At 36.6% G+C, this 17,530-nt stretch overlaps 2 protein-coding genes across 15 annotated transcripts in view; both read right to left on the bottom strand.

Moving 5' to 3' along the window:
* The window catches only part of LOC121388437 (GATOR complex protein WDR59-like), a 126,032-nt gene extending 124,343 nt beyond the window's left edge, over positions 1–1,689 (bottom strand). For all 5 annotated transcript variants that reach the window (XM_041519752.1, XM_041519754.1, XM_041519756.1 and 2 more), the window contains exon 1: positions 1,614–1,689. In XM_041519752.1, the coding sequence (XP_041375686.1) occupies positions 1,614–1,667 (54 nt within the window). In that variant the 5' untranslated portion in view covers positions 1,668–1,689. The remainder of the gene's footprint in view (positions 1–1,613) is intronic.
* Positions 1,690–2,060: 371 nt separating this feature from the next.
* Positions 2,061–17,530, bottom strand: part of LOC121388178 (transmembrane protein 208-like) — a 28,060-nt gene continuing 12,590 nt past the window's right edge. The window contains exons 2-8 of one of the 10 annotated variants that reach the window (XM_041519437.1): positions 17,205–17,477; positions 13,295–13,407; positions 11,306–11,401; positions 10,508–10,567; positions 9,648–9,784; positions 8,325–8,409; positions 2,061–6,771 (exon numbers count right to left, since the gene is read on the bottom strand). In XM_041519437.1, coding sequence (XP_041375371.1) covers positions 6,649–6,771; positions 8,325–8,409; positions 9,648–9,784; positions 10,508–10,567; positions 11,306–11,326 — 426 coding nt within the window. In that variant the 5' untranslated portion in view covers positions 11,327–11,401; positions 13,295–13,407; positions 17,205–17,477 and the 3' untranslated portion in view covers positions 2,061–6,648. The other 9 variants (XM_041519439.1, XM_041519434.1, XM_041519438.1 and 6 more) reach the window with 9 other exon arrangements.

Raw genomic sequence — 17,530 nt, 5'->3', positions numbered from 1 at the left:
TCTCCTACATTTATCTTTAAATACTATTAAGTAACTATATTAGATTTTGCTCTCATTTTGTCCAGATACAAATGTTTAAAAAACCCCATTACAATGACCGATTCCACATACCATGTCGCCTACGCATGTAGATATTCACTCTGCTGAGATCTCCTTGCACAAAAAGCATTAAATTTTTTGTCAAATGCCATTTTGCTGTTTTATGGAATTTAATCTTCATTGGGGTGGAATAATCTAACGACATGACATGCATTAATTAAAATATAAAGCAATCATAATGATGTCAGATTAATTACAATAACTTTGGAGGTTTAAACCCCTCTTGAAGAATATTCCATAAAAATGGCAAAATGGCAGATGGTGAAAAATTGCATGCCTCGTGTCCTAAGAGACAGGCTATAAAAAAACACTTGTTAAATCACCAAATGTGAATTAAAAGTTGAATTTGGCAAATATATTTCATTACCAATTCGCCACTGAAAAGTTAATTTGGAAATTGTCTTGTTGTTTATAGATGTACATTTTTGTTGTTTGGCTAAATGAAACTTTAATTTGGTGAAAGATTTTCTTTAAAAACTTGCCAAACTGCTAATATTTTATGGGCTTCAGTCTAAACCCTGAGGAGATCTCAGCGAATTTAATATACCTGCAGGTGAAGTAGTTATAATCTAGCATGTGGAATCTGTGTCAATTGTTATGGGTTTTTTCACAATTTGTGTCTGGACAAAATGTTCGGAAATTCTAACAAATTAAAGGTGTCTGGCTACAGATGTTCGAAGCCCTATGATATACATGTAGTAAAATTGTATAAGCTACATGTATGTCATCCCAGGTGAGTAATTTATTGTAGCTATTAACAATGTGGTTCAGACTTTAGGATCAAACACTATCATTGTATTAATCAATGAAACTGATTTTTTTGGGTCTTTTTTTGTAACTGCTGCACAAGGCGGAATCGCTCAGTCTCGAAATAGATCGCCGAGCTTTGCAATTGTTGCGACGGAGTGTCACGAAGCGTAGCTGAATGTGGGTGCTGTCGGGTTTCTTTCTGTAGTAAGTGTATTAGTGATTAATATGTGGATTTTTTTGTATCACTTAACTCGAAAATGATTGATGTAAAGGTATTTGACGTCAAACATAGGATTGTTGTGGTATTAGAGCGGGACTCGTTGCCTACCGTTTGGTAGTCAGGAATTGCCAAAAAAAGACATAGGTTGGTCTCTGACTGTAATGAGAGCGTGTTTATGTCCAAATGTCCGTCTAGCAATCTTACAGTCAGAGTACTCAGGCTACCTTCAACAGTAACCTTGCTCTACTTTGTAGTGTTAGTAGGTTTCTTTTCTTTTGATCAAGTGTCAAAATTATCACAATTTAAATCACTCTAGCAATAATTTAAAATGTGCTGTCATGTTTTTAAAAACAAATATTCTTTGCCTAGGGCTAAGGCTAGTGGCCTGCGTTCAACCTGGTCCTCGAAAAAATATTTGTAACGAAAATAGAGTACTTTAAGTTATAAACTTTTGTATCAAAACTATTCTGTTAAAACACCCATCAGTTACCATAACATTAATAATACTATTTGTAATGGAAGAGTCCATGTTTGGAAATGGTACCTGCAGATCTTTGTACTCCGCAACGACTTGCTCGCTGCTCCATCGCACTGCCATTTTCCAGATGACATTGAGCCAGTTCTATTTTAAGAACACAGACTTGGATTCGGACTAAACTATTTTCAGGATGCGAATATCGAATAGTGACATAAGGAACTGTCCCGACCGGCCTCAATGGCGTCGTAGTTAAACCAGAGGCGGATCGGGGGGGGGGGGGAGACGACTAAATTATGCGAAAGTTTTAATTTTCTGGAGCCGCCATACGTATGAAAGGCTGCATGTGCCATATGCTATTTGCTTCAAGTAGCAATGTCAATGTTGCAAGTACCAAAATTTCAATAGTTCATATATTCATATATAAAAGTTGTGGAGCAATGGCTGGAATGAGAGAAAAAAGTCCACTGAATTGCACCCAACCCTCACATTAAATTAAAAGACAATAAGACAGTATTCATGATCTTCAACATACTTTAATATGTAAAAGTAAGACATGGATACAAACCAATGGCAATGTAATAAAATAAAATTTATGCTGCCAAACTAATTTACAGTTGTGGTACAACTTCATCCATTTTAATTACGAGGTAACAGGAAAAATAATTTATAACATTCATTACTAGGATACACATGTTAAAAAAGATCTAGAAGTCTAGAAGAAACAATACATTTAAATTTTTATGAATAACAGCACAATTAAAAAATTATGCAAATGTGAATTAAAATGGGACCACAACATAACCAAAGTATCGAGTATAGATGATTTTCTATATTATTACATGAACATACTCTTGGTTGTCATCCCCATAATAAATGTGTGACCTTAAGTACCATGGTTGAATGACAGTTTATCAATAAAAGGTAGGTGCATGGATTATCACTTGAAATCTTCTGTACTTTCCTGTCCTCCTAATGCTCACTGCCATAAATTGTTTTGCTACTAATATATTAATAAACAATGGGTGTTAACAATGAATGAAAATTTTAAAAAAAAATTGGACACAGGCTTGTAGAACAATATATCCTTTGGGAGGGCACACACTCTAGGGGAGGAGAGAGAGACAAGCTCATTGTTTGGTCTCTATACATATTAGGACACAAATGCGTGGAGGCACATGCCTTACACCGAATTCCTACAGGCCTGTGACATACATGTATGTAGTTATGACAAGGCCATAATTCAATCAGATACCAAAATGTCAGTAACACATGGGATAAGACAATTATGTAGTTCATTGAACAAAGTACCTTTCTGGACAAATTGTTTATATTTTAAAGAAATATTTCATGGGCATATTAATAAATGTTAGACTGTACCTCTAAATGCTATTCCATGAGTTTAATCCATATCGTATTTGTGGGAGGTGTGTATGGAAGGGAACAGAGTAAACTGTTGTGGCTTGTCATCAAGATCTACAGCCGCCTTAATTTAATCTTACAAACAGCCACACAACCCTAAACTAAGTCGTACGGATAATCCCAACTTTGTCCTACAGCCTTCCTATTTCCTCTAAACCAGTTTAGCCATTTCTGTGTCAACTAATTTGGTTCAGTGTCACAAGGAAGTTGTCATGTTTATTATGGCAGTGTATTTAGCTCCACATGGCATTTCAAAGAGAATCATATGAACAGATACATTCTGATACCAAGTCCTGTATTTCAGTAACTTACTGGGAAGTGTGTTTAGCTCCACATGGCGTTTCAAAGAGAATCATATGAACATTCTGATACCAAGTCCTGTATTTCAGTAACTTACTAGGAAGTGGCACCAATATAATAATCATTATTTGAATTCCATTTCCCCCCATCATCTAGGTGTGATATGAATGTTATTACCATGTGATTTGGCTGCCAATTCACTATAATTTGGGTACAAACTCCCAATGATTGACACGCAAACTGCCTGTAATTTGCATCGACACATACTATATATATGTATGCAAACTCTTTATGATTTGCATATAATCACCCCATAATTTTGCTGCAAACACTCCAGTATTTGCATTGGAAAACCTATGCATTTTTTGCATGAAATTTTCCTGCGATTTGTGTGCAATCAGCCTGTGATATTTGTTTGGAAATCCATAACAAGTATCAGATCACAATAGATGTAGCCATGATGGTTGCAACAGTGAGCACGACACTCACCACCATTTTATATTATTGAGACATTTCGTCCATCTTTTAGTTTTTAATGTTGAATCTTCCAAGAAACAAATGTCTGCTTAATGCATGTTGTTTCCGCAGTGGCTACCCTGTCTCAAACAACACCTTCAGCACCTATCTATGGAGAGGAAGTCCCTGCTGTGTAGGCTACTATTGTATCCAGTCTCAAACAACACCTTCAGCACCTATCTATGGACAGAAAGCCCCTGCGGTGTAGGCTACCATTGTGTTCAGTCTCAAACGACACCTTCAGCACCTATCTATGGAGAGGAAGCCCTTGCTGTGTAGGCTACTATTGTATTCAGTCTCAAACACCTTCAGCACCTATCTATGGAGAGAAAGCCCTTGCTGTGTAGGCTACTATTGTATTCAGTCTCAAACAACACCTTCAGCACCTATCTATGGAGAGAAAGTCCCTGCTGTGTAGGCTACGATTGTATTCAGTCTCAAGCGACACCTTCAGCACCTATCTATGGAGAAGAAGCCCTTGCTGTGTAGGCTACGATTGTATTCAGTCTCAAGTGACACCTTCAGCACCTATCTATGGAGAGGAAGCCCTTGCTGTGTAGGCTACTATTGTATTCAGTCTCAAACAACACCTTCAGCACCTATTTATGGAGAGAAAGTCCCTGCTGTGTAGGCTACTATTGTATTCAGTCTCAAACAACACCTTCAGTACCTATCTATGGAGAGGAAGCCCTTGCTGTGTAGGCTACTATTGTATTCAGTCTCAAACAACACCTTCAGCACCTATCTATGGAGAGAAAGTCCCTGCTGTGTAGGCTACTATTGTATTCAGTCTCAAACAACACCTTCAGCACCTATCTATGGAGAGAAAGCCCTTGCTGTGTAGGCTACTATTGTATTCAGTCTCAAACAACACCTTCAGCACCTATTTATGGAGAGAAAGTCCCTGCTGTGTAGGCTACTATTGTATTCAGTCTCAAACAACACCTTCAGCACCTATCTATGGAGAGGAAGCCCTTGCTGTGTAGGCTACGATTGTATTCAGTCTCAAGCGACACCTTCAGCACCTATCTATGGAGAGGAAGCCCTTGCTGTGTAGGCTACTATTGTATTCAGTCTCAAACAACACCTTCAGCACCTATTTATGGAGAGAAAGTCCCTGCTGTGTAGGCTACTATTGTATTCAGTCTCAAACACCTTCAGCACCTATCTATGGAGAGGAAGCCCTTGCTGTGTAGGCTACTATTGTATTCAGTCTCAAACAACACCTTCAGCACCTATCTATGGAGAGAAAGCCCTTGCTGTGTAGGCTACTATTGTATTCAGTCTCAAACAACACCTTCAGCACCTATTTATGGAGAGAAAGTCCCTGCTGTGTAGGCTACTATTGTATTCAGTCTCAAGCGACACCTTCAGCACCTATCTATGGAGAGGAAGCCCTTGCTGTGTAGGCTACTATTGTATTCAGTCTCAAACAACACCTTCAGCACCTATTTATGGAGAGAAAGTCCCTGCTGTGTAGGCTACTATTGTATTGTCTCAAACAACACCTTCAGCACCTATCTATGGAGAGGAAGCCCTTGCTGTGTAGGCTACTATTGTATTCAGTCTCAAACAACACCTTCAGCACCTATCTATGGAGAGAAAGCCCTTGCTGTGTAGGCTACTATTGCATAGGGGCAATATTTAGCTTAAACAGTAAGGTGCAATGAGTCACGGAATCAATCGTCCTCTATGGACTTGGGCTTCTTCCCATCCCAACTGCCAGAACTGATATATTAAAGGCTGTGGTATGTACTGTCCTGTCCTGTCTATTGAAAAGTGTATGTAAAAGATCTCTCGATACTTTATCGGTAAGAACAAACTACACATGTGTGGTAACAATACATTATTTCTCTCTCTCTCCCCTCTCCGTCTCAACAAAGTGTCAATATTTCCACATGTTAGACACCAAATAGCTGTAGTTTAAAATTTGCTGAGGTGTTGATACGAGGAAATGTTCCTTTTCTTTTCTATCCTTTCTAAGTCTTTTATATACACTTTTCTACAAACATCATAGAAGATACTAAGCTTGGGCCTCATGAAGTAACACCACGTGGAAAAAAAAACCCAGGAACAAAACAAAAAAAGCACAGGGCAAATATTATTTTATAATGAATCATTACTGACAAGAGCTTAAAGTACTCAGTTTCCTCCCCTTAGTTTTGCCTGGCAACAGATTTACTGAACTACCATCTTGAAATCTGCTCTTAAAGTACTCTGTTTCCTCCCCTTAGTTTTGCCTGGCAACAGATTTACTGAACTACCATCTTGAAATCTGCTCTTAAAGTACTCAGTTTCCTCCCCTTAGTTTTGCCTGGCAACAGATTTACTGAACTACCATCTTGAAATCTGCTCTTAAAGTACTCAGTTTCCTCCCCTTAGTTTTGCCTGGCAACAGATTTACTGAACTACCATCTTGAAATCTGCTCTTAAAGCTGTATTCTTAAGTCCAGTTCAAATTATATTGGACTATACATTCAATTTAGATTTCTTTTTGTGATGCATAATTTTTTAAGTCAGAAAAAAGAGAGTAGACTTCGAACTGTATAGAAGTACAATATATTAAGTGTTGACAAGACGTATTATGGTGCATCAAGACAGTTAAAGCATAAACACATCAGTAACTGAAGTTGTGTTTGCATTTTGCATTATTAAACTATGTTAAGGATAAGGAGAGAGTGCTGCTTTAAGAAAAATGCCAAACATTTAAGTAGTTGTTTACTTTGTTTCGCAGAAACACATGCAGAGTGTATGCTTTAAAAATTGTACAGATAACGAACAAGTTTTTTTGTTGAGAAAACAAATGATAATCATGATAAAATTGTCACATTAATATACAAAATTTATAAATAAGTTCCTAAGTCTGTCAATGTCTTTTCATCTTTCTCTCCATTTTCTTTTGTTTTTTCTCATCTACTTCAGGAGCCTCGGCAAAAAACCAGGGCCCCAGTATATTGACCCACAACATATAGAAAGCTCTTCCAGGTGCCTGAAATACAACAAACAAAAGATTGACTTCTCGGTTCAAGTGCCACAAATTGAACAAGCATTCTGAGACTACTGCTAAAGATTGACTTCTCGATTCAAGTGTCACAAATTGAACAAGCATTCTGAGACTACTGCTAAAGATTGACTTCTCGATTCAAGTGCCACAAACTGAACAAGCATTCTGAGACTACTGCTAAAGATTGACTTCTCGATTCAAGTGCCACAAACTGAACAAGCATTCTGAGACTACTGCTAAAGCAATACTGGGCCCCATTTCATTCCAACTTATTTTCGCGATTATATCCAATTACGGTTCAAGCATGCTGTCCTGGGCACACACACCATGACTATCTGGCTTGTCTATCCAAGACAGTGGGTTAGTTGTTACTGGTTAGTGGTTAGTGATAGAGAAGAGGGTGTAGTGGCCTTACACCTACCCATAGAGCCCTTAAGAACTCATTCTGGGTAGGAGCTGGTACCAGGCTGCGAACCCTATACCTACCAGCCTGTAGTCCGATGGTTTAACCACTGCACCACCGAGACCGGTTACCGGGCCCAACAAATCACCTAAGTTCAAGGGCCATAACTCTGTCAAAAATGGGTAAATTGCCATAAAAGTTGAGGGTATTCTGTAATAGTTACTAATATGATAAACTATGCACAAAATATCAGCACCATCGCCTGAGTCATTGTGAAAAAACCATGAGGTAAACTATGTGTTGGGTGGATGAATGGAGATGAAACCTATAGTCCCCTCCGGTTGGACCATCCGGGAACTAAACATAAACTAAACTAAACATAAACATAAACTACATTGAAAACCATTATTACATTGCGGTTACCTCACCTACTAGTATTTGTTTACAGTAATATTTTAATTTCAGGGAATTTCATAACATTTAGCTCCTGGGCCCGTGCTTAAAGTCTAGACTTTAACGTAATGCTATTTGAATGGCGTTGCCATGACGTTAAAGCCTGGACTTTATTAAAGTCTACATTTTAAGGTTTATAAGCACGGGGCCAGATCCAATGCCATATTCACCAAATACGATCATGCTGAAAAGTAGTTACAGTAAAGTACAGTTATAACGAACATGCTTAGAACAAACTATTGCATAGAAGGAAGGAAATGTTTTATTTAACGATGCACTCTACTGCATAGAATGAACTGATCGTAAAGTCCTGTTTTATTTCCCTATACATTAATGACCAACTTATACAACTGTGTACAACGAACTACTGCTATAAAGAACTAATTATCATGGCCCCTTTTTGGTTCCTCCGACAACATATAATCGTAAATAAAATGTGCTGAGTGCGTCATTAAATAAAACATAATTTCCTTCCTTTTTGGTTCGTTATAAGAGTACTTTACTGTAGTTGTTTTAAAGAGAAAAGAATATCATAAAATGCATATATACTCACACAAAATACTTGAAAACTTCACAATAAAAATTACAATTTATAAATTTTATATATATTTTTTAAACTGCCTCCCACCACCCTTCCGTGATAAATTCTGAAAAAGCCCAAAACAGAAAATATTTAACTTACCAACAACCATAATATCCAGAAATAGTTTGACACAAGAGAAAGTCCTTGTATTATACAGGTCAGTAATATCAAGTCCTTGATGTTTCTGAAACAAGATATTAACACGGCGAGTTAGGAAATATACTGTATTACAAGGATTATTTCTACTGAAAATATGCAGTGCATACCACAACCCTTGATTAACAGGTGGATGGGATGGGAAAAACCCATAAGTCTACTGAAAAACCCATAAGTCTTATGAAAGTGATCGATTCTTCATTTCAGGCAAGTGCTCTACCACTGAGCTACATCCCATCCCACCTACTACAAGAATTCGTATAGTGTTTTACTGGAAATGGCAAGTGCTCTACCACTGAGCTACATCCTATCCCACCTACTACAACAATTCGTATAGTGTTTTACTTGAAATGGCCAGCATAAGTGACCTCAAAGGAATAATAATTAGTTTAAAAAGAGGAGACTGGCATTCCAGATAAAATAATGTATACAACCTGTTACTACTTCAGGAGACATAACTTCTATAAACTGTGTTACAAGCATTGAAGAGGGCAGGGACGCACACAAGGCAGTAGTAGGAGGCACTGGCTCCCACCAACTCTACCAATAATACATGACCCTGTTGAAATGTGAATCAATATATAGGTCCCCCCACTCCTGTAATCGGTATCTTCTGATGCCTATGTAAATATCATACAGAGAACCTATCAACAATATGGTCTTTGTCAACAGGTAATCTTTAAACAGAAGCAGACTACTACAATCCAACGACAGTAAGGAATCTGTTATAGGCACTTTGTCACAGGCAGAACAGTACATACCATGATTTTTTATGTATCAGTTGTACAGCATTAAACCAATTATGAAGAGCTGATTGCAGATAAGTCTAGACGCTGAGTTTCCTGCCATTTTCAAATGTATCGGACTAATAAAGACATTTAACAAACAAGAATTCCATGGAACTCAATCTCTCATCTAGATACCATAAACAGTTTCAGAGCACCGCGATGAACATCCATAGGTGCAACAACAAACCAAGTTCATTGACCTAGAAATTATAGTTTGTGAGAAAATGATCTCAACATGAAACCTGAATGCAAAAGTTGACACCATCATTGCCACCGCTGTCAGAAAGGTATTACCTGTATCTTGTCATTTTAATTTGTAAAGACATTTTTCACGGCATGTTTTTTGCTGTGAACATTTTATTAATTGCAGGAACATGTACTTGATACTTGGCCCTGGTAGTCAAAAGCATCTTACAATATCAGCAAGTTCAGAATATTTCCTTTAAAGGATGAAGAGAACCACAAATATTTTTCTTACTCGCCCATTCCCGACTGCATGTTGAGATCGCCACCACTATCTAGCAAGGCGCCCTCTGTGGAATATGTTGCACGACTCATGAACACCATAAACTGGTAACTTCCCAAATTGACGCACACTGCGAACAGGAATATCGCCTGAAAAATAAAACAATCCAAGAAATGTTGTAACATAAAAGAAAAGCACTTAACTGAGTAGCTTGTTGACCTTGAATTTTGGTTGTTGCTGATTAAATTGCATATGCTGAAGTGTTGTGAAACGAAATCTTATTTCTCATTTGATGCTTAGTATTGAAAGAGCGGTGTTGCAAAAATTTCAGTTTTCAGCATTTTAAACTTTTTCTTATGAATGTTAGTGTACATTTATATTTGTGCATTATTTACATGCATTAAGATTTTTTGTCTCGCCTGGTTCAAATAGAAAAAAGAAGAACTTGTGTTAAATAAAAAAATAATTAAAAATCGACAATCTCTTGTAATACTGTGATAGTGATATAAAGTTCAAAATTTTGATAATTAATATAGTTCTTCTCCTGCATACAAAATGTATATTAATAAATAAATTCATTAAGAAAATATTTGTTCTGTCACATTCATTGCCGGGTCCGTAATTGGACATAGCTCATTGATCACGTAAGTGATTGCTTAAATATCTAAATTCTAAAAAATGTCACATGCCCTTATCCATTCATGGTTCAGGCATGTCCAGCCTGGTCACAAACTCTAACTTCACTGAAGACTGTATCCAACACGTATCTAAATATACTGATACACATTTTAATGAGACTTCATTAACAAGTTTTAAAATTTGAAAAAAAAAGTTGAGACAGTGTTAAAGTAAACAACGCCCCCAGTACTCACAATGACACCAGCTGTGAACTTCTCCCAGAAGAAAACATACTGAACAATGGCATAAACAATCTGAAATAACAGAATCAAAAAGTAACATTCAGTGATAATTACAATACAATATAATTTCTAATAACAAGACAATGTTCCATTGAGGTAAACAGGTTACCACAAAATGTGTCAGGTCAGGTCATAGGGTTTTACGTGCACATTCAGAACAAGCTGTTGTAGCGCACGCTAAAATGTGTGCCTGGTAACTTGCTTATATAGAACATGATCACAGACTCGTAGAGCATGGTGCATGTACAGACATTTCCGTATAGATTTCCATGCTATATACTGATGCATAGCTCCTGTACTTTGACTGGGCTGGTTTCAGTTTAGAGTTTTCCTTCTCTTTGGATAGTTTCCTTAATGGGATTATGAACCTCTACTACCCAGGTTTGATTTTTGAGTTTCTCTTTACATTGTCTTTTTTTATTTGCATTTTCTGTCTGTACGGCTGCTCCAAGATCCCATCAGTTTATCCTGGGTCAGAAAATTCTTTGTTACCATGGTGTGCCAAGCTCTGAATGATAGCAGGGGGCACTAAGGGGTTCTTGTTTATGGAGAGGTTACGTACTAGAAGAGTGGAACTTACGTATGTGTATCTTGTACTTGAATTACACACAGCTTTATGTGGTGGTGATTTTACTTAGTATTATGTATGTATATGTACCCTAAATGGAACCATTTATATACTGTTATCTTTAAATGTAAAATAATAGAACTAGTTACCGTAATACATTTAGTTACCGCTACTTTGCTTACATTTACTGACAGGATAATCATCAAATAGAACTGTAGGGTCGACTTGTTTTCCGTAACTATCTGTTTCTGACCTCGTGTTCCTTGCTTGCCTTTGGGCTGTTTGTGTTAAAGACAAAGAACAATGTTAAAACACAAATTTAAAAATATTAATTTGATCAAACATTTGGTACCTCACAGTCAATACAAGCATTCTAATAGTACTACTAAAGCAATACATATTTCCTATTACACTCAACAAATGTCCATATCTCCTATGTTCAAGGGCCATAACTGTCAACAATTGGCAAACCTCATGAAAATCAAATTTGATTTGAAACTCAACATGATAAAAATATCAGTGTTCTAGCTGAATGTAGGGCAATTGCTCACCGGACAATACCTCAGCAGACAATTGCTCACCTTTAGGTTTTTTTAATTAATAAATTTTTTAGAAGGCAATGGAGTCAGGTAATCGTGGTCACCTTTGATATTTTGTCATTTGTTAATAAAAAAGAACATAAAACAGAATTTCTAAAGGCACAACTTCAAAGTTGTGTTAATTACACAAGTTTTTGAGGTTCCTATAAGTGTTTAATTGACATTTCTATGCTGAACTGATGTGCTGAACTTGTTTAAAATATAGCAGATTTAGAATAAATTTTGTTATTTTATTTAAAGGTGTTTAATAAACTGAGTTTACCATACCCACTGATAATATCAGAGATTCCCACTCCTACCCAACCATTTACACACACATACCATAACCTAAATTAAATTTGTATTGATAAACAAATCAGCAATTGTGGTGAGCAATTGTCCTATTTCTCACTTTACTGGTGAGCAATTGTCCAGTGAGCAATTGTTCGGTGAGGTATTCTCCGGTGAGCAATTGTCCGTACTCCGTTCTAGTCAGTAATAAATAGAAGGGCCCTGCGCCCCGATTTGTGCTTCCCTGCTCCTGATTATCGCCACCCTGTCCAATTCATTGCCATACAATAATAATAAAATTAAAATCTTGCTTTTCTCTCAAAGTGTGTACAGTGTTGTTACGGGTCTGAATTCCCAACTACGAAATGTTTGACAATCATTTGGTCACAGGTGTGAAAGTCCATCCAACTGTACTATGGCATGTTTTTTCCTTTCTTTTGTTAGCTGTTATGACTGCAGACAGCTGGCAGCTAGTCTTAAAATGTCAGCTCAACACAACAGCATCCACTTTTGATTAAATATGTACATGTACGTGCTGTCAGGCATCTTCCTGTAGATTGTGTATTAATAATTGAGTAAATGTGAAATATTTGTTATTGGCAAACTAAAAAATTATCATTGTAAAGAGATTTAAAGTAAAAGGATTATTTTTGTACATATTTGAGCAGGAATTTGTTCTCACTCAGTGGTAGGCAGGGATCATCTGTTTTCATTACAGTTAATAGTTATCTGTGACAACAAAAGATTATAACTGTCCTTCTGGCTCTCAAACGGCAGAATACTGGGGCAACACAAACTTTGGTTAATACTTAATCATAATCATAGTTAAATAATAAGTTAATGACATCACTTGAGTTGAGCATATTCATTAATTAATAACTGATTAATGAACGTCAAACATGATAATTCTGAACAGCTGTTGTGGGGCACTAGTTGAGACTTGTTAAAATACAATATTCCAACGAGGGAGCTCAATCCTTCGACTTAAGCACCCTTTGGTTGTGTGGCCTTTGCAAGCACTCCAGAATCTAAAATCCTTAAAATCGGAATCTCGAGCATCGATCTTGCAACCCACTGCACCTCAAGGAAGCGTCCTACCACCAAATTGAAATTACAGGGCATGTCCAGTGAACGAAGAAACGCATTATTTCAGTTTCCACATTACCGGCATAGCTGCAGTTTGTAAGGATGTGACACAATACGTTTGTATCAAAACACGAAAACTAACACATGTGTACGATCCTATCAACTGGTGTCAAAATGTAACTACGCTTTAAATGCACAAAACAGAAAAGCACAAACGTAATAACAGTCTACTTCAGGAACGACAATTTGACATGTGGTTTTTCCATACTATTCGGAACCATTCGGGGATTTCCGGCCTCTTTGTAAATAAAGTCTATCTTCATTTAGCTCTGAAAAAAGAAAAGAAAAGAAGAAGTTTATTTAACGACACCACTAGAGCACAGTGATTTATTAATCATCGGCTATTGGATGTCAAACATTTGGTAATTCGGACATATAGTCTTAGAGAGGAAACCCGCTACAATTTTCTATTAGTAGCAAGGGATCTTTTACAGGCACCATCCCAAAGACAGGATAGCACATACCACAGCCTTTGATATACCAGTCGTGATGCACTGGCTGGAACGAGAAATAGCCCAATGGGCTACGTCCCGCCCCCGACCCCCCCCCCAAAAAAAAGACCAAAAAAAAGACACACAATAAAGATATAGTCGATGACGTTGAGGGTATAATTAAATGATTTTAAGAGCCCGCTAACTATATTTATTATTGAGAAAGGGATGCAACATTCGAGTCGGCGAGGTTGGATGTTGGGGGATAAAAAAACAACCTCAAAACAACAACAAAAAACCCCAAAACCCAAAACAACAACAACGTTTGTTTTGGTTAACGACATCACTAGAACACATTGATTTATTAAACATCGGCTATTGGATGTCAAACATTTGGTAATTTTGAAATATAGTCTTAGAGAGGAAACCCGCTACATTTTCCCACTAGCATTAAGGGATCTTTTATGTGTGTTATTTGTCAAATATGATTTATATGTGAGGTAGATGGTTTATTATGAGGGAAGGTTATGTATGCTGTTACATATGTGTGATATGATTGCAAACTTCACGAGATAAAATTTTCTATTTATTATATAACTTTTGACAAATTACCTTTATTTTTAAAATGCCAGCAGCAAAATAGTTCCGGCTTTCTCACAGTGAAGATAACACTTTCTACAGTGCCGATAACACATTTTAGAGTGAAATAGTGAAATTTTCACTCTAAAATGTATTATCGTCACTGAGTGACTGATAATACTTTATTTCACTGATATTTTAAGATATTTCACTAAATGTTAATTAATAAAAACTAATATATAATATAACTATTCAGTTACAATAATACAATGAACGAATAGGAATAGTTTAGTATGTGCAATACATACATATGTGTAATAATTTGTTGTATTAATACTTAAATTATTTAAATTAAACAATACACAATTAATACAAACTTGTAAATATGCTATGCTATATTAATTAATTATTAGATATTTATTAATTTGTTTCTTTATTTTACAGGGATTGTGTTTAACACAGATCTACAAATCGGTTTACTAAGAAAACATATGTATGTGGTGTTTTTTAATAATACGTCTATTACATGACTGTGCTGCAGGTTTTCTACTTTGGTTGATAGATGTGATGCTATAAATTTCAACCCAGCGAACAAAACCAGGAGGCTAGCGAACAGGATAGCAGAGGTAAGGGGTGAGAAGTCTGATGCTGTTGTCATCGATATATCATTTAATCCATCTTGCCCCTCAATAATTCTGAATCAAAAATATTATTGGTAGTAAATCTTAAGACAGAGATGAATTTTACTTGTAGAATGCAGGAAATTGCATTTCAGGACATCTAGTTTTCACAGTTTTACGGGTAAGTGTTCCCCCGTACCCCCTAGAAACTTTGCTTTGTGTCCTCGATCTCAGTCAGCCCCCCCAATGTCAATTTGTTTCCGCCGTGCCTGCTCCACATTGGAAACATTCCCAATTTTCACCCCATCTTTTGAGCCCATGCAATATTGCTTGTGATCCCCCTCCCACCCCCATTGACTGTACCCCAACTCCAGATACCTTTATATACAATGTATTTATAAACAATGAACACAAAATAAAATAAATTAAATTAAATAATATCATTTTATTTATGTACATCATCTTCTTTGAAATACAGCTAACATCAGTTACAATACATAATAATTAATACATACAAGTATTACTGTGTTGAAAAATCATTCAAGAATTTAGCATTAAACAATATTTTACAAACGTACTAAATGTGCTAAAATGGGTTATTATAACAGATGCATAACTTGCAGCCCGACCCGCAAAAACTCGCATATAAAAACCCTTCACAAGAAGGTAAAACAAAAAAATGAATGAATGAATGAATGAATGAATGAATGAATGAATGAGTGTTTAAAGACACCTCAGCACGAAAAATACATCGGCTATTGGGTGTCAAACTAGTAAAATAATAATAATTGGAAAACGTGTTCTCTCTTCGTAATGCTGAACAAGTTTCGCCTGACAGATTAAGGCGGACACCTGCCAAATGTACACGAATTTACTAATACAATGTACTTCAACCCTACAAACTCAGTATATTAAATAATAAAATATAAATTTTCATTATACGAGAGGAAATAAACACACGTTTAATGAAAAAAACCCAACTGTATCAATTACTAAATAAATCGTAACACTATTTTGTTTTTATTTCGACGAAAAGGAAGTCTTTAAAGTCGTTCTCTTGTTCATTATTTTAATCAATACCCTGAAAAATAAACAAAACCCGTTATGTCCATTAAGACTTTACGTCATATAAATTTCTTAACGACTAGCAAGTGTACAAGCACGTGCATGGATGTAACATTTGACAAGCGAAAATATATAACTTTTTATTCAATTTGTATCCTGTCTACGGAGCCCAGCGATCTCGCCACCGGTCGATCTTGCCCGGGTGATTTCGCAACGGGCGAGATCGACAAAAATTCCATTTAGTGTTGGGCGAAATCGCCGTACTTTACAGGTATCTTTATTGTTGGTATTATAGAATAAACTATTTGTGTTTTAATAATAACAAAAGCTAATGCACCCCAAGTGGTACAATTACAATTAGTAAATAAAGATGTATATCCAGGATTATTATAATACTTCTCTGATTCCATGCCTGTTCAAGTTTCTTCGATACAAACAACATCTATTTTAGGGTCTGTTTGATTTAAAAAATGTTTAAGTTGGGATTTGAGACCTTTGGTATTCCATTGTAAAATATTTAAACCAGATAGCTGAGGTGTGTGCCAAGGACAGCGTGCCTGAACCTTAATTGGATATAAGCACGAAAATAAGTTGAAGAAAGAAAGAAAGTCTTGTAGTCCACTGCATCACCGAAGGCTGACTCTTTTGCACACAGCTCCGTATACGTCTCCTTACAGTACGAGTAGAGGTGTTTACATGCTGTTATGATGCTGCCCCTTGACCAGCATTGTCCAGTAAGCTACATCATTTGTCTTACTATTGATGCAGCTTGGAATGCTCGTGTCAAGTATATTGGAGTTAGGTCACCTACATTTTAACGGTTCCCTGCACATCGATGAAAACATACCGTCCAGGCTATAACTTGAAGAACTTGTTACAGTGATTTAAAGCTCTTATTATAATTAAATAAGCATGGTCCATTAAAGCGGCAATATATAATTTTTTAATATATATTTTTTAATATTGAAATATATAGAATAAATAATGAAATCTTATTTTGTACTCTCCATTTTGTGAAATAAAAGATACATTTACTAAGCACCCTTTCTTATTGTTCTTATTCAGTTTCACGTGAAATCTTAATTTGATATGTTCCTAGAAGCTTATACACATAAACACACACAAACATGCTCTTACACACAGGCTAAGCACGCGCGCACACACACACACATACGCACACACACACACACACACACGCATACACGCATACACACGCACAGACACACAGACAGACACAGACAGACAGCTCGATATACACACAGAGAGAGAGAGAGAGAGAGAGAGAGAGAGAGAGAGAGCGAGAGAGCGAGAGAGAGAGATGTACACAAACTGATAGACCTATACACATTTAGTATGTATGTTAATACTTACGATAATCATGTTTCAAGAATCAATCCATCATTTTGCCCATAGCCACACGGATGGTTCCAAGCAACAGATTGGTGATGTTGACAGTTCGGACGTTTAGGATGAATGACGTATGTGTCTTATACAGGTGAGTGGGTCAGATAAAACAAACATTAAGTTTGGGTGGGTTCTCTCCGCACATCTTGTCGAGATGAATGGAAATACCTCCTTGTGAACCCTGCGTAGCCTGGTTTACAACTCGCTAGCCTCGCTGTTAGTTGTAACTTAAATTATGCCCTAAGAAAATATTGAATTTCATGTGTTCAGCATTCTAATCACAATAACAGGGA

This window comes from Gigantopelta aegis, chromosome 14 (assembly GCF_016097555.1).
Source record: "Gigantopelta aegis isolate Gae_Host chromosome 14, Gae_host_genome, whole genome shotgun sequence".
Taxonomy (NCBI): Eukaryota; Metazoa; Mollusca; class Gastropoda; order Neomphalida; family Peltospiridae; genus Gigantopelta; species Gigantopelta aegis.
This window is presented reverse-complemented; position numbering and strand designations above follow the sequence as displayed.